The sequence below is a fragment of the Apostichopus japonicus genome, chromosome 8 (assembly GCF_037975245.1).
Source record: "Apostichopus japonicus isolate 1M-3 chromosome 8, ASM3797524v1, whole genome shotgun sequence".
Taxonomy (NCBI): domain Eukaryota; kingdom Metazoa; phylum Echinodermata; class Holothuroidea; order Aspidochirotida; family Stichopodidae; genus Apostichopus; species Apostichopus japonicus.
In genome coordinates, this window is record NC_092568.1 from 42,282,219 (window position 1) to 42,305,450 (window position 23,232).

Consider the following 23,232-nt stretch of genomic DNA (forward strand, 5'->3'; position numbering starts at 1 on the left):
ACTGCCCCCCCCCTCCCCTTTGGAAAATTTTCGCATACGGAGGATGGGCTAGATGCAAAATGCTGCCACATTTGATGCTAAATTCGATCTGAAGATATCTCCAGAAATTGCTCTTATTGAGGTAATGATTTTAACAAGGCGCAGAATTTTGCAGAGGATATGAACCACATGCTGTAGATATTATGCCTAACCCTATCAATAGAAGCTACATTTGTTGAATTAATGTGTGCATGATCCCGACTCCTTTCTTGACCTTCTCGTTTTCGCCCATTATCTATTAAGATGTAACAGGTTCCAGCATCGTTATTGGCTCCTATCAGGGATCTCACCATGCAATCCAAAGTTTGATCACACATCGAGTATGGCTCAGTATGCAGGTGTGAACATTCGCCATTTGTTCCTACAAGCATCTGACCTCAAAGGACCTCTGCACCCCTTACACAACAGGGTTAGTATATGGGTCCACAAATATAGGCAAGTATGGTGCCTGCGGACCCTCACATTCTCACATTTCGTCAGCTCCTAACCTGTCAACCTCAGACCAAGGCAACATATTGCAGTACCCTCCCTTCTCACAGTCATGTAGCTCACGAAGCGGACTTGTATATCCGCTGGTATGGCGTGAGCACTGACACATTCAATGTAAATATCGACACCTGTTGTGATGGCGCGGGTTACGACTTCGATACCCGACGTTCAAGGATAAACTTGTTAATTTTTTCGCAGCTCATTGGAAGAAAATACGAATTACTGTGCTTCTTTGTCCTTATGAAATACCAACTCAGATGATGGGAGTTGAATATAACAAAATATATATATATTTTTTTACCAACCCAAATCTCAGATGGGGGGGCACCCGGGGGGGCACTAGGTTTTCCAGGGGGGCACGTGCCCCCCCTGGCCCCCCATTGGCGACGCCACTGGAACCAAGTCAATAGTTTGAAAATATGTTTTATTCAATTGATTGGAAATTGTGTTGAGTACAAGGCACAGCATACTTACTGAGTGTTTCTCAGCCTTTTACACAACTCCCACATTTCATCAAGAATAAATACTTGTACACCCCCTTTAACCAGTGAGGGATGAATGATCTATGTCTGGAAATTTGTTGTTTATGCATTAACAACCCATGGAGACCTGTGTTCCACCCAGGTAGAAAATGCTGTGCTAGCCACACCTTGATCTACTGGAAACCTCGGGAGCAGCTCCACCTCCCCTTGCCCAGTTTGGAATCAAGTTTTCAGAAAATTTAAACTACATATAAAAATCGTGTGCATTTTAAAATACTAAAGCATTCTTAAACTCATTGTCATTGATGGACAGTACTCTCAACTGAAGTAAACATTCCATTCATCCAAAAGCCAGTGAGAAAAGAAGTTTACTCAAACATTAACTGTACATTACATTACCATTGACTGTACATACCATCAATACATTACCTTCACATTCAGAAAACGACCTGCAATGTGTCGGCAATAAGAAAAGATGAACAAATCATCAATGGATAATTATGTAAAACTCTCCTTACAATGCAAAGTTTGGACTAGTAGTCATTAATCAAATATTCCATTTGTAGATCATGAAAGGAAAATCATAATACTTGTAATGCACATATAGGAAAACCACAATACTTATAAAGCCCATATATGCAAATATTGGAAAACCACAATACATGTAAACACATATAGGAAAATCACAAAACATGGAATGCACATATAGGTAAACCAAAGTACTTGTAATGTGCATATAGGAAAACCACAATACTTGTAATTGACATATAGGAAAACCACAATACATGTAATGCACAAATAGGAAATCTAAAGTAGGCCTACTTAAATGCCCATATAGGAAAACCACAAATACTTCTAATGCACATATAGAAAAACGAAAGTACTTGTAATGCGCATATATAGGAAACGCACAATACTTGTAATGCACAAGTAGGAAAACCACAATACACGTAATGCAAATATAGGAAAACCACAATACTTGTAATGCACATATAGGAAAACCAAAATACATGTAATGCACATATAGGAAAACCACAATACTTGTAACTGACATATAGGTAAACCACAATACTTGTAACTGACATATAGGTAAACCACAATATCACTAATGTGCAAATAGGTGAACCAAAGTACTTGTAATGCACATATAGGAAAACCACAATACATGGAATGCACATATAGGAAAACCAAAGTACTTGTAATGTGCACATAGGAAAACCACAATACTTGTTATGCCCATATAGGAAAACCAAAGTACTTGTAACTGACATATAGGTAAACCACAATACTTGTAACTGACATATAGGTAAACCACAATATCACTAATGTGCAAATAGGTGAACCAAAGTACTTGTAATGCACATATAGGAAACCACAATACACGTAATGCACATATTGGAAACCACAATACACGTAATGCAAATATAGAAAAACCACAATACTTGTAATGCACATATAGGAAAATCAAAGTACTTACAATGCGCATATAGGAAAACCATAATACTTTTAATGCTAGGAGAAAACCCCATCTCAATACTGTTCGTAACAATTGTAGTAATGAATTGTAGAATGATACTGGGTTAGCGTTTGTGCCAGATATAACTCTTTGGTACTCCTACGTGGGCTGTGGTTACATTAGTGCAAAAGTTTTCCAAAAACTTTACTTTCCTACAATGATCTTGTTTTCTATTTTACCTTAAAAAGTTAATAAAACTGGAATAAATTTACGAAGTTCCTCAAATAAATTTTATTCGTCCGTATCATCACACTGTCCACTTTGCTCAATTTTGGGATATATACACCGATAATTGACAGAGATAGCATATTTAGTTGATTTGGAAACACCCTCTAACTAGCCTCAAAATGCCAGACACGTCCAACTTTACATCTGCTATTTTCTGTATATTTTCACCAAATTTCATTTCTATCGTGATGAAGTTGATCGGATGAAAGCATTTAACAATGTTGACAAACAATTACAAGATCTCTCTGGCCATTCTGTCCTGTGATGCTGTGAGTTCTAGTATAACTCAGCTGGTGTTGCCAGAAACATTCATGAAACATCAGTTTCACAGTTACTCCTGCTCTCAGGATGTGGTGACCAATAATTAATGCAGAAATCAAAAATTGTCTTAAGTTTTGTTAAATTCTTTCTTTTTTTCTCTTTCTCTTTTTCTTCTCTCTTGATGTCTTTGCTCCTTTTTTCTAATTTGAAAAATGCCAAAAAAATAAAGATTTCACTATTAATCTTGATTACAATTGTAATCTTTTGGTCATTACTTCAGAACGCAATCAAGCCTAACATGTCTTTTCTCTGTTCGAATATGTTTTATGATATCAAAGTCAGTTTTTGATTGTTGATTTACATGTGTACAATTTTTCCGAGGCATTTAACCTCCATGGCTGGTATACTTCTTTTTAAGTTGCATATTTCATTGTATTTGTCGCAATATGTTGATATAAAACTCAACAGGTACAGCAGGAAATATATCGTACCTTAAAACATGATATGCTGATGAAGCCAACCACAGCCTACCATTAATGAGAAACTTAAGTTATAAACTTAAGTTATAAAGTTAAGTCATAAAACAGGGGAAACAAGATCGTGGAAAACAAAGTTTTTTTTCTATTGAACTTAACTGTTTGCAACTTCTAATTAGGAGCATCTATTTGATGATAAGCTCATTGGTGTCCTAGTTCGAGGGATATCTGGTTATGTGAAAATATCACAGGGTTGGGTCACATTATCAAAGAACCAAAATGCAACACAAGTGCAAGTTTGTATAAATAGAGGGCGTCCTATCCCTTGTATTTGCGAGAAGGTGGTCCGTCTTTGTATGTGTGTATGTATGTATGTATGTATGTATGTATGTATGTATGTATGGGTGTATGTATGTATGTATGTATGTATGTATGTATGTATGTATATATTTATTTATTTATATATATCTATATGTTTGGTCTCTACGACACAACGACATCATAAGGAATTTTTCTTTTTTTATAGTAGCACTTGCAGCGTCAAGGGCAGATGACCTGCGTCTTTGTATGTGACTGTTTTGTTTAGGGGATTCTAACCGATCAGTGTGAATTTGAGGTGTTGGGTAACTCCGTGTAACTTCTCGTGTATGGTGTTTGAGTGCAAAACCTGACGGACGTCTTTCCACCGGGAAATCAATATGAAAGAGCGCCGTATTTCATCTTGGTACAACAACAAGCTGGATAACAACTAAAACTGTTAGAGGCAGCATAGAGCATGTGCACACAGTTCCATGTGTACTTGGAAATAACGCGTTCAGGTAACGCAATGTTGGTGAACGTTGAAGTAGTTTTTTTTTTTGCAGCGTAACAATTAATTGGCATTGAATGAGTAAGGACTTCTAGCTCAAATGTCAGTGTTCATGAGAGTATTTGAGAGAGGAGGGGGGGGGGGGGGGTAACACGACGGAAACAATCAATTAAGCTTCTCTCACGTATGACACTATGTTAAGGCAAAGATGACAGAATACACCTAGACCCGATACTAGTTAAGTATAGTTTGATATGACCCAAAACTGATCATTTGCAAACAAAGTTATACAGTGAGAAATTAAACCCTCAGTAGAGTCAGGAACTTCAGCGACGTCACCGCAAGCTATTTGGCGCGACCTAAAAGTGGGTCACGAAACATTTTCGGATGGTCGCGGGATTTTTGCAGTTTCGGAGTTTAATCACTGAAACATAGTCTATTTTCGTTACAGGGCGGGCGGCCTTACAGTTCCTGCGAAACTCCTCTTCTATACTATGGGACTCTATTGACAGAGTCATCATTGGCAACTACTGCATGGACTTCCTCGAAATAGTATTATTTGGGCTGTTAGTCAGTCAACAGTGGAAGAAAAAAGTTTCCATGAATTGCCGATTGAAAACCTGTCGTCAAGAGAAGGTCACATGATTTGAAAATATGATTCAGCATAGAGCATGTTTAAACAGTTCTTTATATCCAAGTAGGCAACATGTGAGAAACTGGGGAAAACAATCGTACAGGGATGTCTTGGAATATCTACGTAGTCTCAAGGGTTTGCTCTGTAAAGGACTTCGAGAAGCTTAACAGAGTAAATAAATATCCGATATCATGAGATACGGGAGATCACAAACCAATTAAACAGATCGATGCTTGTTGGATGTTGCAATATATGTTTATATATATGTTCTGGATTTCCCAACTCACTGCAATTTCAATCATATATATATATATATATATATATATATATATATATATATATATATATATACACACATATATATATACACACATATATATATACACACATATATATATACACACACATATATATATATACACATATATATATATATCGCACTTATCTTTATTTACGCCATCATCACCATCATCATCATCATCATCATCATCATCATCATCATCATCATCATCATCATCATCATCATCATCATCATCATCATCATCATCATCATCATCATCATCATCATCATCATCATCATCATCATCATCATCATCATCATCATCATCATCATCATCATCATCATCATCATCATCATCATCATCATCATCATCATCATCATCATCATCATCATCATCATCATCATCATCATCATCATCATCATCATCATCATCAGTGGCGTAGGAAGGTACTTTTGAGTGGGGGGGCTGAAGACTGATGGCCGGCCTGGGGGAGGGGTCTTTGGAACTTTTTTGCATTTCCAGGTGGCCTCAGATGCAATTTGGTGCAATATAGCACACTTCAACACCCACTCCATTTTGTAAAGAATTTTGCATTTTCACTTGGCCTTAGATGCAATTTGGTGCTTCAAATGAGATTTTTTTTCTCATTTGGAAATGAAAAAGGGGTTTTCTGACTTGCGGAGCGGGGGGGGCGGGGGGCGGAACGATACTTCCACCCCCCATATTTTTCACTGGGGGGGGGGCTGGCGCCCCCCCCCAGCCACCCCGGTTCCTACGCCCTTGATCATCATCATCATCATCATCATCATCATCATCATCATCATCATCATCATCATCATCATCATCATCATCATCATCATCATCATTATTATGTCACGTCCCTTCTTTCAATCTATAGGCTGAACTAGATTGATTACCAATCTCAAACCTGCAATTTATGAAACGCAGCACGTAAAACTTTCTTTATTGAATTTTGCTTCTAAATTGTCTTTGACTCGGCCAGCCGATCAAAATTTAATTTGTTGAGTCTTCCAAAATCCGACATCGTCTCCCGAGAAGCATCATAATTTGGGACCGCCCGGTCACTGTTTAACGAAAATGGTCTTCTGTAACAAAATACATTACATTCACGAGCTAGTTTATACAAGAAATTGAAGTACTGGTATCTACGGAACCTCATAACAACTGCACTGGCGGATCCAGGGCCTTTGTTTGGGAGGGGCCAAAGTGGCATTAGAGTGATATGGGGGAGGGGTCTAAGGAGAGGGGGTGACCCCCTTGGAAAATTTTCTATTGCTGAATGCCCTCAGATGCAATTTGGTGCGACAAAAGTGTACAATGGTGATGTTAATTTACTTCTAAACAAAATGTTTCCCAGGTGTAATTTTCTAAAATATTTATAAAACAAAGTTGGGATCATCTTTCTCAAGAAATTTTATTTCTCATAGGTTATAAATTTCTTACAACCAGCCTGTAACTGCAAAATGGTGTTAAACTGTAAATCCTCATGCTCATACATTTACATAGCTCCCAACTCTTGAGCAGGCAAATGCTGGTCTATGCCACGAATCGCCGTCCTGGGGGAGGGGTATAAGGGGAGGGGGTGTCCCCCTCCCCTTTTGAATTTTTTTGGAATCCTGGTGATGCCTACATGTAAAATGGTGGCACTTAGGAAGGCTTTTGTCACCCAAAATTTTCTGAGAAATATGCATTTTTGTGTGTGTAACATCAATAAATTGAATAGTAGGTGATAATTCATTCTTTCCCGTGGCATGAAAATGTTCGCTGCTCGCCCCAATGAAAAGAAATATAGGCTAATTTGAGATTCAAATGATGCTGTAAAGGAGGTTTTATACTCTATTATGCTAAATGCTAAAGAAATGATGGTTGCTAAGTCAAAAATTGATGCAATTTTTTTTATGTATACTTGACAATTACAATGCGGTTTTTTCGGACGCTTGTGCGGGTCAGCGGGTTTGGGTGTTAGAATGCGGGTCTAATTCCCGCGAATTGCGGGTCAGTTGGGAGCTCTGCATTTAATTTTAAACCAGAAAACGAAAAAGGTTTAGACTAGTCTACCACTGCTATTCCTCTCGATTTTTTTAATTTCCAATCATATGATTCAGCGGATGTTCGGAAACACTTTTTGGCTCACCTTTGGCTCAACCATGGCCCCCCCCCCCCCCTTGGATCCGCCAGTGATGACTAGACGCTTGAAAAAAAAAAAAAACACCAAAGCTTAAAGTATCGCAACGCAAATTACAAGGACACAACATTACACATCAAACACGAACATATTATGCAGGTACTGATGAAACGTTGATTCGAATTTTTTTTAGAACAGTCTCCGAACGTTCCGAGCCTGAGTAACCAATAAGTTAATTTCATCTTAGCTAAACTTGGCATGTGAACAGAGGCCTGCGTTCGTACCCCCCCCCCCCCCCATTTCCATAAGCTAGGAACCGCGCGAAGCCACTGAAGAAGACAACCGAGAGGCCAAACACAACGAAAGGAAATGTAAGACAAATAAACTGATGCATGCTCAAGATTTTCCAGGAAGTTTCACCTTTGGTATAGACATGTTAATAAAGTAACATAATGTATATTTATTTGTATGTGAGAGACACATAGTAATAATATGTAAATTTACGTTGACACACAGAGACTAATGGGTAAAACTGACTCCTAAATGCTGTTAACATTTGGTACTAATGGACAGCATCAACTCTAGAAATTAGAATATGCATCTCATGCTGCCTTCCGCCCATCCGCCCATCCGCCCCGCCCCTTCTGACCCTCTATCAAGATGGAGAAGTTTGACAAAATGGCAATGGGACAACTTTCACGATGTTGCGGAACTTTGAAAACTGCTATTGTAACAATTCAACCTTCAGAGACGATTTTTCTGAGTATCCAATGAGACAATATTTTAAAGCCATATTTTGTTAGAAAAAGTGCATCATCATACCGAAATTGTGATCACATAATTGTAAATGTTACGTCTGCTGAATAATTTGATTTGTGTATTTTCATTAATTATAGTGCGCTCACATTTCTGCAGTTATTAAATTAGTATGACACTCGCTCATTGCATTTAAGAGCACTCAGATAGCTCTTCGAGTCTATACTTTTGATATACACTTTGAATTACGTAAAACATAAATAGATTAAATATAAAAATGTACTGATTATTACCACACTTGGGATTGTCCTTCAACCCCTCCCCCCATTTAAAAGGTGGAGGACGGATTCCAAATCCCCAGCTGATTTATGCAGGGAGCTGAACTTTAATGAGCCAGAGGTGCAAGAAGATTCTCATCAAGAAGGAGGGGTGGCTTAAGCCGACCCATATAACTCTGGGGGTTCCCCCACAGAATTAAAATTAAAAAATTTAGACGTCAAATGGTGCATCCTGATGCAAAGACTATATTTTATGGGTCTATAGAAGAAGCACTAAACGGAGTGATTGGGGTATTCGCCTGAATCTTTATGGGAGGGCTAGATGCGAATGAAGTGTTTCATAAAGAAGGGTTACTGTCGTGGGCTAATTGAAGCCGTATCATATAGAGGAGGCGGCATATTTAGACTATAGTTAAGATCTAAAGGTAGGTGTTGGTGATAACTAATAATAAGTTTAAAAAAATTTCCAGACTGATTTAGGTAGGGGCCGGAAGTAAACCAAGCACTTTGTAAAGCAAGGTTTGAAACCGTTTCCTATCAGGGTGGGGTGGTGTTACTGGGGATTAAGTGTTCATATGTTGAAATTACATTCAAATACTGTCATTCGTAGCGCGGAATATACACACATACCATGACTACATTTCTGGCCTAAGCCATCTTTTAAGTTATGCAGTGTGCATCTTTCACGATTTCGACTGTAAGGTCAGAAGAATCATACTTCCGTGTTGCATTGTAAAGTGTAGTGGTCTTGTGATACGGGTTGCTAATATTTATTTTGAATTACGGGTTCTAGTAACAACGGAAACCGTTGCTTCTGCCAACACAAGAATTTATTGAAACGATGTGTTAAATCCGTAAAACACTTAAACTGTTTCAGTAATATACCACATCGCCTGATCTTATAAAGTAAAGTCAACTAACAAAGCACATTTCCTTATGGAAGCATATCCTATAATCGACCCTTTTATCTTGTTGGACCCTGGGAATAGTGAACTCGTGAGCAAAATACAATGGGTTTATTTTGTTGGCGAAAAGTTTATCAACAACACCACTTCCTATCAATTGACGTCATCCACAGATTCCCCGTTGCTAAGGGTTACTGTCGTTTTAACCGCTGATTGGTGTAAGTCGCTCGAATTTTGCGGGGAAAGGTTAAAGGTAATAACAAAAGAAACTTGACTGTGTAGCTGTATCCGCGACATGTACACAGCTCAAACTGTCAGAGACCCAAACATTTCGTGCACACCGTGTACAGCTCAACCTGCTGAAATTTGAATGAGCCACTGAACTAAATGTCGTGTAAGTTATAGAGAAACTACTGTCACTGACAACAGAGTGATATAAAGGCATAGGTTTTAGCGATAAGGAACACATGAGAAAGGTTTTCAGCCTGTAAAATTACGTCAGTATTGGAACTGGGTCTGGAAAAAGATACGAGCGAATGCTATAGTCGAAAACGTTACGCTATACTGGCAAGCATATCAGGCAGAAAGCAACATCTGACCTGGAGCATTAAAAACAACATCTTCGATTTAAGCCTGTAGGCTGTAGCCTATGTTATTACATTTTGTGCACTTTGATGTCCATGCCTTGTACTGGTGAGCTGTGGAATACAATCTGGAAGTTAACTGCATGTTACAAAAGGATTGTAGGAAATATCATACACCTGCATAACGAAGACAAATGATTTTCTGCTCATAGTAGTTTGCAGCACGACAATTGTACTATTGTACTAGCTGGCCTAGGCCTATGTAACAATTGATTAGGCCACAAAACCAGAGTGCGTGAACCACATATACTAGTCAAGCCAAGGCTAGACGGATAGCTTTAGCATTTTCGTCATTGGATTCTCATAATTTGGGCAATTTCATCATGGATCTTAAACAAGGGTATATCAGAGATAATCTATGCTCAAACTTGAAATACAGAAGAACCCCAAGAGGTCTATTTCTTTGGAGAAGAATTGCATTTTTAACCCTGATCTTCTGTGTCGCTGCAGCAATTTCCAGTCTTGCAAAATTTGGTAAGAACGTCAGCTTAAGCTAACTTCAAGCCCACAACGTTAATGTTACAAACTAAGATAAGTAGGCTAAACATGCTTGTCTTAGCCAGGCCTAGGCTAGACTGAACTGCCTACAGTACTAAAAGGATCATTGTGACTTAGGTCTTTGGTCAGCTACACTAGACAATGCAATGGGTGAAACGATATTGTTATCTAACCTGGCTAATTTAAGTGTTGTAACTTGTATTCAAAATTTGAAGGCAAGGCTGATACACATTTCCAGATTTATGGTTCCTTTGTTGCAAAGGTAACCTTTACTGGAGCCTTGGAGGCTAATGTTTATTGTAATACTAGCCTAGGAATAGTAGGATACTGTTGGCGTATTTGTATTACTATGAAGCCTACAGTAAGTTTAAAACTTGTTATAGGCCATTGTATGACTTGGCCTACAATAGCTTTGCATGCAGAATACACATTTGACTTGCCTCCCATACTTAAGACTAGTTAGTCCATTGCAATGTACACATACTGGGCTACAGTAGCACAACAGTGAGACAACAGCTTCAAATTACCAAGGGACAAATTCATCTGACATTCCATAATAAAATGTCAAGCAAGTTTAAATATATGTTGCATTTTTTTACTTTCAGCCTAACAATTAATACTCGCCTAACTTTAAAATCACTAGATGCAAATTAAGAATATTGTCCCATAATTTTCAGCTGTTCATGTTTGGACAAACTGCAGGTCCATTTATTTGCCATAATCTCATACCTTGAAGATCCCAAAGTCATTGTGTGAGCATCTAAGATTATTGCATGTTGATAGTCAATATAAGTTGTGTATTTTGGTTTTATGCAATCATATGACCAGGAACACAGAACAGTGTATTGTGACCCACGGCTACATCTTAGTAAAGTGCATAAATCTAACATTTTACAACTTCTAAACACATTGTATTCTAATCAGTAAACAATACATTTTATTAAAAATTAGTTGGTAAAGGTCTCCCAATATATTGTTACCTCCTGTTTGATGGATATAAATTATAGAAGACTGCAAAAAAATAATCAAAAGAGATGTTTGTGTTGAGACTGTCAATGGTAATGTGATATAAAGTTCATCGTTCAGTGGTTGTCAAAGGTGAGTTTCATAAACAATACCATTAGTCTCATCTGATAACCAGTAAATAAAGTCTTATCAACAGTCTGTCAACAGAAAGTAACATCACAGCTTCTTGTTTTGTTTGTGAGTGTTCAGTTTAATTGTTGTTTTTAATAGAATACATTATGTACTTAAGGCTTTGGATTACTTATGTGCTACCGGGGAGCCTGTCACATGACCCTCCATGTTTGATCATTTGCTTCTAAGGTGTTTCCCTCCTAATTGAGGTAATCAGTCCAGATTTAGAATCACAGTTATTCATGATTTCAAGGGTGGTACAGTGTGTCTATATTATAGTATGAGCTTTCTAGTGTAGTGTTGATGTCTGTTTTGAGGATATGGTCTTGAATTTGTTCCTTTGTATCTGTCAGTTAGATCAATGATACTGCACATTACATTGTATAATTGTTGATTACATGATTCCAGTATTTACTCTATTTATAGTGGCCTAGCATGTAATTGCATTACATGTCCGGGATACATGAGAGAAATCGTTTTCAAATAGAGTTTACTACAGAAACCCCCAAACTCCCTGGTTTGGGTATTTACAACAGTACTTACAGTACCTGTCTCAACTCTACTATTGCACTGCTCTCCTTGACCCCCTCCGGTACCTGTTCAATACAACAGCCTATAAACAAACAAAGTAGCAGTGCAACAGTAGAGTAGAGACAGGTTAGAGAGGAGAGGAGGAGCGTAAAGGGAGGCTGCAGTGCAATAGTAGAGTAGAGGCAGGTAAGAGTGAGACGAGTGCAAGGGGGGGGGGTAGCAGTGCAACAGTAGAGTAGAGACAGGTAAGAGAGGAGAAGAGGAGCGTAAAGGAAGGATAGAGGCAGGTAAGAGTTGAGAGAAGGAGTGCAAGTGGAGGGGGGGGGGGGGTAGCAGTGCAACAGTAGCAGGGTTGGCCGGTTTTTACCGCCCCGGGAAAAACAAGTTTTTTACCGGTTTTTACCGGGAGGTTTTTCCCACCTATAAGTGGGAAAAACTGGGAAAAACCTCAAATTATATAGAATTCCTAAAAACTCATGTGGAACTTGTGGAGGAGCATAGAATCTACAAGAAAATGGCATCTTATGGAAGGGGGTTGGGTTACATCCAAAGAACAGCTATGATCTATAACTTGTGAGTTTACCGATTAGACTATTATAAATAATTCAAATAAATAATATATTGGATGCTCAAATCAACCAACTTTATTTTCCTATCGAGATGCATAATTCCATTATCTAGAGAATGGACTCGTATCAAACTGTGGGTGCCTCCTAGGGCTATGGTTCGTCATATTATACATGCCACATTAGTCCGCTCAGATCCAAATGATGATTCACATCCAAGAACGATCACTTCATGTCTGCGATAAATTGTACTCTGTTCACACTTCGCACTAGGCACTGTACTATGCTTATATTGCTTATAGGCACTGTACTAAGTGACTGTTGTGACATCAACTAATTTGAGAATAAGTAACAATTGGAACAGTTACTTGTGTTGTTGATACTCCTACCTCTTCAGTTAGCCTATACACAGGAAGTGCCCAGTATCACCTCACCTGTCCACCTCAAAGATGTTTAATCACTCATGCATGAAGTTGTATAATAATTGGACCATGTTTGCATCAAGGTAAACAGTTTGGTTGTGTGAATGGCTCCATAGGGCCATTGTGCGTTTAATACTTTAATTGGGCCCATGTGCCTTACAAAGTTTCAAAGCAGTTTCTATTGAGCCCCCTGGATTGAAGTTCACCTCAATAGACTGTTGCCTACTGTATTAATGGAATGGAATGAACTGTCTGAGCACATAATATTATCTTATTATATGGTTCCTTGTCCCTTTGAGGCTTTGGGGATGCCATGGTTCGCCACTTCGTTCTATCCTCCGCTGTTCATGCCACATAATAGGCCTGAAGAATTTAGGAGGGGTGAATGTCCCAGTGTAGACCTATAATGGTTTGGGCAATAGGCAATGCATACTGCTAAAGAGATCGTGACAGAATAACTATACATGTGCAATCCGAAAAATACTCTTTTTTCCACAAAAAGTAGAATAAGAATGTGATAAAATAGCTCAAAATGAAGCTAAGAAACTCCCATGTTCAATAAAATATGCCTGTCATAAAACAATATCGTGCCTACTGATGACCCTGCATTTTACGGACAATTAATACTAGTTTTCGAGACGGAGGCAGTTTTTACCGGTATTTACCAGTTTTTCCCGGTTTTTACCTGGTTTTTACCGCTTAGTGGGAAAAACAGGTTTTTCCCGGGAAAATGCCAACCCTGATGCTACTGTTACAGTAGAGTAGAGACAGGTAAGAGCGGAGAAGAGGAGCGTAAAGGAAGGATAGAGGCAGGTAAGAGTTGAGAGAAGGAGTGCAAGTGGAGGGGGGGTAGCAGTGCAACAGTAGAGTAGAGACAGGTAAGAGAGGAGAAGAGGAGCATAAAGGAAGGATAGAGGCAGGTAAGAGTTGAGAGAAGGAGTGCAAGTGGAGGGGGGGGGGTAGCAGTGCAACAGTAGAGTAGAGACAGGTAAGAGAGGAGAAGAGGAGCGTAAAGGAAGGATAGGGGCAGGTAAGAGTTGAGAGAAGGAGTGCAAGTGGAGGGGGGGGTAGCAGTGCAACAGTAGAGTAGAGACAGGTAAGAGAGGAGAGGAGGAGCATAAAGGAAGGATAGAGGCAGGTAAGAGTTGAGAGAAGGAGTGCAAGGGGGGGGGGTAGCAGTGGAACAGTAGAGTAGAGACAGGTAAGAGAGGAGAAGAGGAGCGTAAAGGAAGGATAGAGGCAGGTAAGAGTTGATAGAAGGAGTGCAAGTGGAGGGGGGGGGGTAGCAGTGCAACAGTAGAGTAGAGACAGGTAAGAGAGGAGAGGAGGAGCTTAAAGGAAGGATAGAGGCAGGTAAGAGTTGAGAGAAGGAGTGCAAGGGGGGGGGGTAGCAGTGGAACAGTAGAGTAGAGACAGGTAAGAGAGGAGAAGAGGAGCGTAAAGGAAGGATAGAGGCAGGTAAGAGTTGAGAGAAGGAGTGCAAGTGGAGGGGGGGGTAGCAGTGCAACAGTAGAGTAGAGACAGGTAAGAGAGGAGAGGAGGAGCGTAAAGGAAGGATAGAGGCAGGTAAGAGTTGATAGAAGGAGTGCAAGTGGAGGGGGGGGGGGTAGCAGTGCAACAGTAGAGTAGAGACAGGTAAGAGAGGAGAGGAGGAGCTTAAAGGAAGGATAGAGGCAGGTAAGAGTTGAGAGAAGGAGTGCAAGGGGGGGGGGTAGCAGTGGAACAGTAGAGTAGAGACAGGTAAGAGAGGAGAAGAGGAGCGTAAAGGAAGGATAGAGGCAGGTAAGAGTTGAGAGAAGGAGTGCAAGTGGAGGGGGGGTAGCAGTGCAACAGTAGAGTAGAGACAGGTAAGAGAGGAGAGGAGGAGCTTAAAGGAAGGATAGAGGCAGGTAAGAGTTGATAGAAGGAGTGCAAGTGGAGGGGGGGGGATAGCAGTGCAACAGTAGAGTAGAGACAGGTAAGAGAGGAGAGGAGGAGCTTAAAGGAAGGATAGGGGCAGGTAAGAGTTGAGAGAAGGAGTGCAAGGGGGGGGGGGGGTAGCAGTGGAACAGTAGAGTAGAGACAGGTAAGAGAGGAGAAGAGGAGCGTAAAGGAAGGATAGAGGCAGGTAAGAGTTGAGAGAAGGAGTGCAAGTGGAGGGGGAGTAGCAGTGCAACAGTAGAGTAGAGACAGGTAAGAGAGGAGAGGAGGAGCGTAAAGGAAGGATAGGGGCAGGTAAGAGTTGAGAGAAGGAGTGCAAGTGGAGGGGGGGTAGCAGTGCAACAGTAGAGTAGAGACAGGTAAGAGAGGAGAGGAGGAGCATAAAGGAAGGATAGAGGCAGGTAAGAGTTGAGAGAAGGAGTGCAAGGGGGGGGGGGGTAGCAGTGGAACAGTAGAGTAGAGACAGGTAAGAGAGGAGAAGAGGAGCGTAAAGGAAGGATAGAGGCAGGTAAGAGTTGAGAGAAGGAGTGCAAGTGGAGGGGGGGGGTAGCAGTGCAACAGTAGAGTAGAGACAGGTAAGAGAGGAGAGGAGGAGCGTAAAGGAAGGATAGAGGCAGGTAAGAGTTGATAGAAGGAGTGCAAGTGGAGGGGGGGTAGCAGTGCAACAGTAGAGTAGAGACAGGTAAGAGAGGAGAGGAGGAGCTTAAAGGAAGGATAGAGGCAGGTAAGAGTTGAGAGAAGGAGTGCAAGGGGGGGGGGTAGCAGTGGAACAGTAGAGTAGAGACAGGTAAGAGAGGAGAAGAGGAGCGTAAAGGAAGGATAGAGGCAGGTAAGAGTTGAGAGAAGGAGTGCAAGTGGAGGGGGGGTAGCAGTGCAACAGTAGAGTAGAGACAGGTAAGAGAGGAGAGGAGGAGCTTAAAGGAAGGTTAGAGGCAGGTAAGAGTTGATAGAAGGAGTGCAAGTGGAGGGGGGGGGTAGCAGTGCAACAGTAGAGTAGAGACAGGTAAGAGAGGAGAAGAGGAGCGTAAAGGAAGGATAGGGGCAGGTAAGAGTTGAGAGAAGGAGTGCAAGTGGAGGGGGGGGGTAGCAGTGGAACAGTAGAGTAGAGACAGGTAAGAGAGGAGAGGAGGAGCTTAAAGGAAGGATAGAGGCAGGTAAGAGTTGATAGAAGGAGTGCAAGGGGGGGGATAGCAGTGCAACAGTAGAGTAGAGACAGGTAAGAGAGGAGAGGAGGAGCTTAAAGGAAGGATAGAGGCAGGTAAGAGTTGAGAGAAGGAGTGCAAGGGGGGGGGGGGTAGCAGTGTAACAGTAGAGTAGAGACAGGTAAGAGAGGAGAAGAGGAGCTTAAAGGGAGGCTGCGGTCTATGTGACTCTGAAAGTACAGAGTTTGCTCCAGCTGGTTTTTGCTGGCTTCTTTTGGTGTGAGCAAGTTCCAGTTCATGTTGTAGGAAGGTAGGGTAAAGGTCAAGGGATTTCAACAAAGTACAATCTGAAACCTTGAAAACAGTTTGCCACTGTCATTAAACATAAATCATAATAACAATAATTATTAAATAGTATTATACTATAAAGCCTACTGTAAATAGCTATGTACAGTAATATCTGCTATGCACATTTCCCTACCATGTGTTTATGAGAATCTGGTTGGATCTGTAAGGTCACTTGAGGTCAAGTCCTAATTCTAAGTTAGACCCTTGCAGAATGATACTGTATATCATGAAGGGAAGCATTTAATCCTCATGCTTGATTGCCATCCCACTTCCATATTGTTTTCCTCTTTTGAGGTCATGTTTCAATTGAGGTCAACAAGTTGTTATACAGTGTATTAATTACTTTAGAGAGAATTAAGGAACCATTGAAGAAGTTGTAAAGTCTAGTTTGCCACTGGTGAACCTGGTACAGTGTAGATATGGCTCTTTGAATCTTATAACAATTCCTTGGACTAATGTATGGTCAGTAATATTGAGCTTTCTAGGAGTTGTCAGAAACCAAATTTGCAAAGACTATTTTGCAAAACTATACTGTATGCTTGTTGTTGTCTGTTCATATAATACAGTGGTCATTGCAAAATCATCTTCAGTTTATAACTACTGGTAGGGGAATAGGGATTGGGTGATGGGGTGGGGGTTGGGGGAGGGGAGAAGGGGAGAAGGGGAAGGAAAAAAGGATATCTGGATACATATGCATGTATGCTATGTTAATTTGTCACACATAGCAGTGATATGTCATAATTAGGAGCAATATTTTTCACTTTAGTTGGAGAACTTGAAGTTGTTATTGTGAGTAACTTTGATTTCCATTAAGAAATTCTGAGGACTCTCTATAGCTTTGTTAATTTGAGATAGCTTTCCAAGCCTTTCCTAGGGGTTCATTTGCTGAGTTTTACTAAATGTTTGGAGACTTTAGCCGAGTGGGTTAATGAGATGTCATTAACTCAATGTGCTCTAGTCAGCTATAAGGTATGATGGGTTTTTCATCAAGGAGAAATCCATGGTTTTCACATCTGAAATGGTCTTCCAAATTGTTTTTAAAAAATCCAAGATATCTAAACCTGTAAATTGGAAGGTACCCGATCTAAAGTGTAAGTAATTAGCCATGATGTTTCTCCCTCATACACAAGTGGCTGCTCTATAGTGTGTAAGTAACTGCCTTCCACTGCGGATTTTATATCTGAGACTATGTTATAGTGTATCTTTTGACTATCAGTGGATTATGAGGGTGTTCGTATTTCTGTATTCATTGATTCTCTTTCTATCTAAGTCATTCAAAGTCATTCAAAGCTACTGTACTGTTACCTGACTGTGTTCACTATAAATTGAATAAAACAGTCTTCTTGTACAGTAAGTCTGTACCTGACTGTGTTCACTATAAATTGAATATAACAGTCTTGTTGTACAGTAAGTCTGTACCTGACTGTGTTCACTATAAATTGAATATAACAGTCTTGTTGTACAGTAAGTCTGTACCTGACTGTGTTCACTATAAATTGAATATAACAGTCTTGTTGTACAGTAAGTCTGTACCTGACTGTGTTCACTATAAATTGAATGAAACAGTCTTGTTGTACAGTAAGTCTGTACCTGACTGTGTTCACTATAAATTGAATGAAACAGTCTTGTTGTACAGTAAGTCTGTACCTGACTGTGTTCACTATAAATTGAATATATAACAGTCTTGTTGTACAGTAAGTCTGTACCTGACTGTGTTCACTATAAATTGAATATAACAGTCTTGTTGTACAGTAAGTCTGTACCTGACTGTGTTCACTATAAATTGAATATAACAGTCTTGTTGTACAGTAAGTCTGTACCTGACTGTGTTCACTATAAATTGAATATAACAGTCTTGTTGTACAGTAAGTCTGTACCTGACTGTGTTCACTATAAATTGAATATAACAGTCTTGTTGTACAGTAAGTCTGTACCTGACTGTGTTCACTATAAATTGAATATAACAGTCTTGTTGTACAGTAAGTCTGTACCTGACTGTGTTCACTATAAATTGAATATAACAGTCTTGTTGTACAGTAAGTCTGTACCTGACTGTGTTCACTATAAATTGAATATAACAGTCTTGTTGTACAGTAAGTCTGTACCTGACTGTGTTCACTATAAATTGAATATATAACAGTCTTGTTGTACAGTAAGTCTGTACCTGACTGTGTTCACTATAAATTGAATATATAACAGTCTTGTTGTACAGTAAGTCTGTACCTGACTGTGTTCACTATAAATTGAATGAAACAGTCTTGTTGTACAGTAAGTCTGTACCTGACTGTGTTCACTATGAATTGAATATAACAGTCTTGTTGTACAGTAAGTCTGTACCTGACTGTGTTCACTATGAATTGAATAAAACAGTCTTGTTGCACAGTAAGTCTGTACCTGACTGTGTTCACTATAAATTGAATATAACAGTCTTGTTGTACAGTAAGTCTGTACCTGACTGTGTTCACTATAAATTGAATCAAACAGTCTTGTTGCACAGTAAGTCTGTACCTGACTGTGTTCACTATAAATTGAATCAAACAGTCTTGTTGTACAGTAAGTCTGTACCTGACTGTGTTCACTATAAATTGAATATAACAGTCTTGTTGTACAGTAAGTCTGTACCAGACTGTATTCACTATAAATTGAATCAAACACTCTTGTTGTACAGTAAGTCTGTACCTGACTGTGTTCACTATAAATTGAAAATATATTGGAAATGGTAGAGATGAATCAGTTACTGATTGAGCTCTCTACGTAGCTGCAGATCATTAGTTTACTTCCAGGTTTTAATACAAGGTTTGACGTATTTAGTTGACACTTGGGGTTCCCTGAACCACGGCAACAATTTGGTATATAATTGACCTCTTTTTAATATACTGTAGATCCAAGTTAGATTTCATTTTCCATTCAGCTCAGTAACATTGTACTATGATAGATAAAGTCATAAAAATGTGCACAAATGTGTACATTCATGTGCACATCTAGTGTATTGAGAAACAATCATGTAATTATGTAATTTTTTTTTAAAGAACCATATGTACATTAGGTTCATTCAAACAAGCATAAATCTGTTTTAGCAGACCAACATGTGCAAAATTTGAGACTGTTGTAATGCATGTTATTCCTTGTGTTCTAACTGTTTGGGAACCTTAAATCCCATTTGATTCCACTTCCTGTCCACCATTTACCACCTTCAGGTTTAAGGTATTTTGTCGGACTCATTAAGGCTGACTTATTTGTCTTTGTATTGAAAGATTTGAGTTGGATAGATAGGCTAGAAGATGTAAAGTAAATTACCTGCCAAAACAGATTACCTTTCACAAGACATCATCAATCAACTCTTTGTGTGTAGATGCCAAAACAAATGTACAAGTACTGTATGTTCTCCATTGAAAGTTCAGCAATACATTTAGTACGTAGCCCGCTCATTTTGACGTGGTAAGAAGAGAAACTATATAATGTGAATTCTGTAAATTGACTTCGTTCCTCGCTTACCTGTCTCCCCACAACCATTTAACACTGTGCACCCTCTATGACCGGCTCCTCCGGTCACGGGCCTTCCTTTTCATGCTACCATCCAAAGTGTCTAGATCGTTTTGGAATTTATCTTTAATAATGGCTCAACAATCTACTGTTGGGACTTTTCCCTTTTGAGAAAGAAAGAGGACATATTAATTGAAGCAAATAGAAAATGTCTTAGAAATCAGATAATTCTGCATGGTCATCATTGTTAACCTTGAGTATTAAAACTAAGTAAACACTTGGTGATCTGATTCTCCAAATTATTCTCAGGCAATAAGAAATATTTAAATTAGAATGTCTCATGAGAGGAGGAAAGTACTTTGAGAGTGGCTGCCATACCATTGCTACAGCCTATACACATGATTGAAGTAACCTTCATTGGTAAAGTACTTTGAGAGTGGCTGCCATACCATTGCTACAGCCTATACACTTGATTGAAGTAACCTTCATTGGTAAAGTACTTTGAGAGTGGCTGCCATACCATTGCTACAGCCTATACACATGATTGAAGTAACCTTCATTGGTAAAGTACTTTGAGAGTGGCTGCCATACCATTGCTACAGCCTATACACATAATTGAAGTAACCTTCATTGGTAATGTACTTTGAGAGTGGCTGCCATACCATTGCTACAGCCTATACACATGATTGAAGTAACCTGCATTGGTAAAGTACTTTGAGAGTGGCTGCCATACCATTGCTACAGCCTATACACATAATTGAAGTAACCTTCATTGGTAAAGTACTTTGAGAGTGGCTGCCATACCATTGCTACAGCCTATACACATGATTGAAGTAACCTTCATTGGTAAAGTACTTTGAGAGTGGCTGCCATACCATTGCTACAGCCTATACACATGATTGAAGTAACCTGCATTGGTAAAGTACTTTGAGAGTGGCTGCCATACCATTGCTACAGCCTATACACATAATTGAAGTAACCTGCATTGGTAAAGTACTTTGAGAGCGGCTGCCATACCATTGCTACAGCCTTTACACATAATTGAAGTAACCTGCATTGGTAAAGTACTTTGAGAGCGGCTGCCATACCATTGCTACAGCCTATACACTTGATTGAAGTAACCTGCATTGGTAAAGTACTTTGAGAGTGGCTGCCATACCATTGCTACAGCCTATACATATGATTGAAGTAACCTGCATTGGTAAAGTACTTTGAGAGTGGCTGCCATACCATTGCTACAGCCTATACACATGATTGAAGTAACCTGCATTGGTAAAGTACTTTGAGAGTGGCTGCCATACCATTGCTACAGCCTATACACATGATTGAAGTAACCTGCATTGGTAAAGTACTTTGAGAGTGGCTGCCATACCATTGCTACAGCCTATACACATAATTGACGTAACCTGCATTGGTAAAGTACTTTGAGAGTGGCTGCCATACCATTGCTACAGCCTATACACTTGATTGAAGTAACCTTCATTGGTAATGTACTTTGAGAGTGGCTGCCATACCATTGCTACAGCCTATACACATGATTGACGTAACCTACATCGGTTGGTTACTGTCTAGAAGTACTCATATTTTCATAACATTTAAGAAGTTAAGCTTTGACATTTCCTGACCATTAAGGGACAGCGCTTATCTTAGCACTTTACAACACAGTTGTATTGAAGCTAACTGTGTACATTGCATATACTGTAAGTGACCATGTGGGGAAAATGCTTTTACAATTTGACAGTAAATTTATTTGTAAACCTGCTATGGAGGTACCGTAAGTCTGTGGTGTTCAAAATTACAACCACTACTGCCACTATTCTCTAGAAGTTAGAATTATGTAGAACACACTGTAACCAGTACTGTACAGAACCATTGGTAACATATATTATCAGCTGTCTTTCTCTGCCCCAGAGAAAATTATTGCCGCATGAGAGATTAGTTCACTTCTAATTGCATTCAAGACCATTTATTACCTCGTACACTCTCAATAAAAAGAGAAAGGAAAAACTGTAAATTTCAGTGAAACATTTTTCATTTTGCTTTCGAACTGAGTTTCATTAAGAAGCTTGAGTTATGAAACCAGTTAGTTTGATTCTGCAGACAAAGTTACTTGTAACTGAAGCCTGTGGTATCTTTTTCATTCTTGTTTGTGTACTAACTTAAACTGTTTTGGAAACCAATAATCACATTTAGGCCGTAAGAAGTATCTTAATTTACAATCTGACTGACTGGCTGAGCGATACTATGTGTCAGCCATTTATTGGATTCTTCTCAGAGCAATTTACCTTAGAAGTGTTCGATCATTTAGGTCAATTGATGGTTGTAAAACCCCCAGGCGCTCATCAAAATAAGATGAGCACTTAGGAGTGTTGGTACAATGCATGATGGGTAATTTGATGCCTTGAAGCAGCACATTACAAGGAGAGAAACATCAAGTTTTATTACACCAAAGGTTTCATCTCCTCTCTTCATTTAGATTTGATAGAACTGTCATTTTGCAGGTTTTTTTTCTTTTTCTTTCTTATACTACATACTAAGTAGAGTCGAGTTACTCTGGAGGATGTCAAATTCTTGCAGGCTATGGAAGTTTTGTTCATTGAGCTGTACAATTTGTAGAATAAAATAGATATTTAACTATGACTTTTGGAAGGGTTTGTCATTTTAAATCCTGAAAAGATATGGAAAGTGAGCCGATTAACATGTAAAGTTGTTTCACACATTTTGAGGTTTAGACTTGATTCATGTCAGTTTGGCTGATGACTCATTCAATCATTGTTTAATGTGAGCTGAATATGAATTGGAGGATCTAATTTCCACTCAATTTATTGTTAGAAATACAAGTTTCATCGTTATGTTACAAAACACACAAAGACAACCTTGAAAGCAGATCTCTGTGTCATTTATATTTGTCTCTCCTTTAGTTCTAATATTAGATATTTCATTTTACATATTCTTATTACTATCAGGTATTATTAAATTACCATGGTATTACCACCAACTTCCATATAGAGTTCCAGGATCCTCCTCCTCCTCCCAAAGTTTACCAATGCCCATAAGCTGGTGTAATACAATAATGTTTTATTGTTACACATTATCATTCAGTTCCCTCCCCCTTCCCCACCTTTGTCTTAATTCTGTGTGTGTATTATAAGTACTTTCACCCACTGTACTACTTGTAATGGTCGTTAGCTATTTGCAATATCAAATATAAAACTTCTATATCATTTCCATGATTATCTCTG

General features: G+C 39.2%; 1 protein-coding gene across 1 annotated transcript in view; it reads left to right on the top strand.

The window, feature by feature from the left end:
- The first annotated feature begins 9,581 nt into the window (after positions 1-9,581).
- LOC139972098 (sodium/potassium/calcium exchanger 4-like) overlaps positions 9,582-23,232 on the top strand; it is a 117,922-nt gene continuing 104,271 nt past the window's right edge. The window contains exon 1 of the mRNA XM_071979031.1: positions 9,582-10,417. Coding sequence (XP_071835132.1) covers positions 10,267-10,417 — 151 coding nt within the window. The 5' untranslated portion in view covers positions 9,582-10,266. The remainder of the gene's footprint in view (positions 10,418-23,232) is intronic.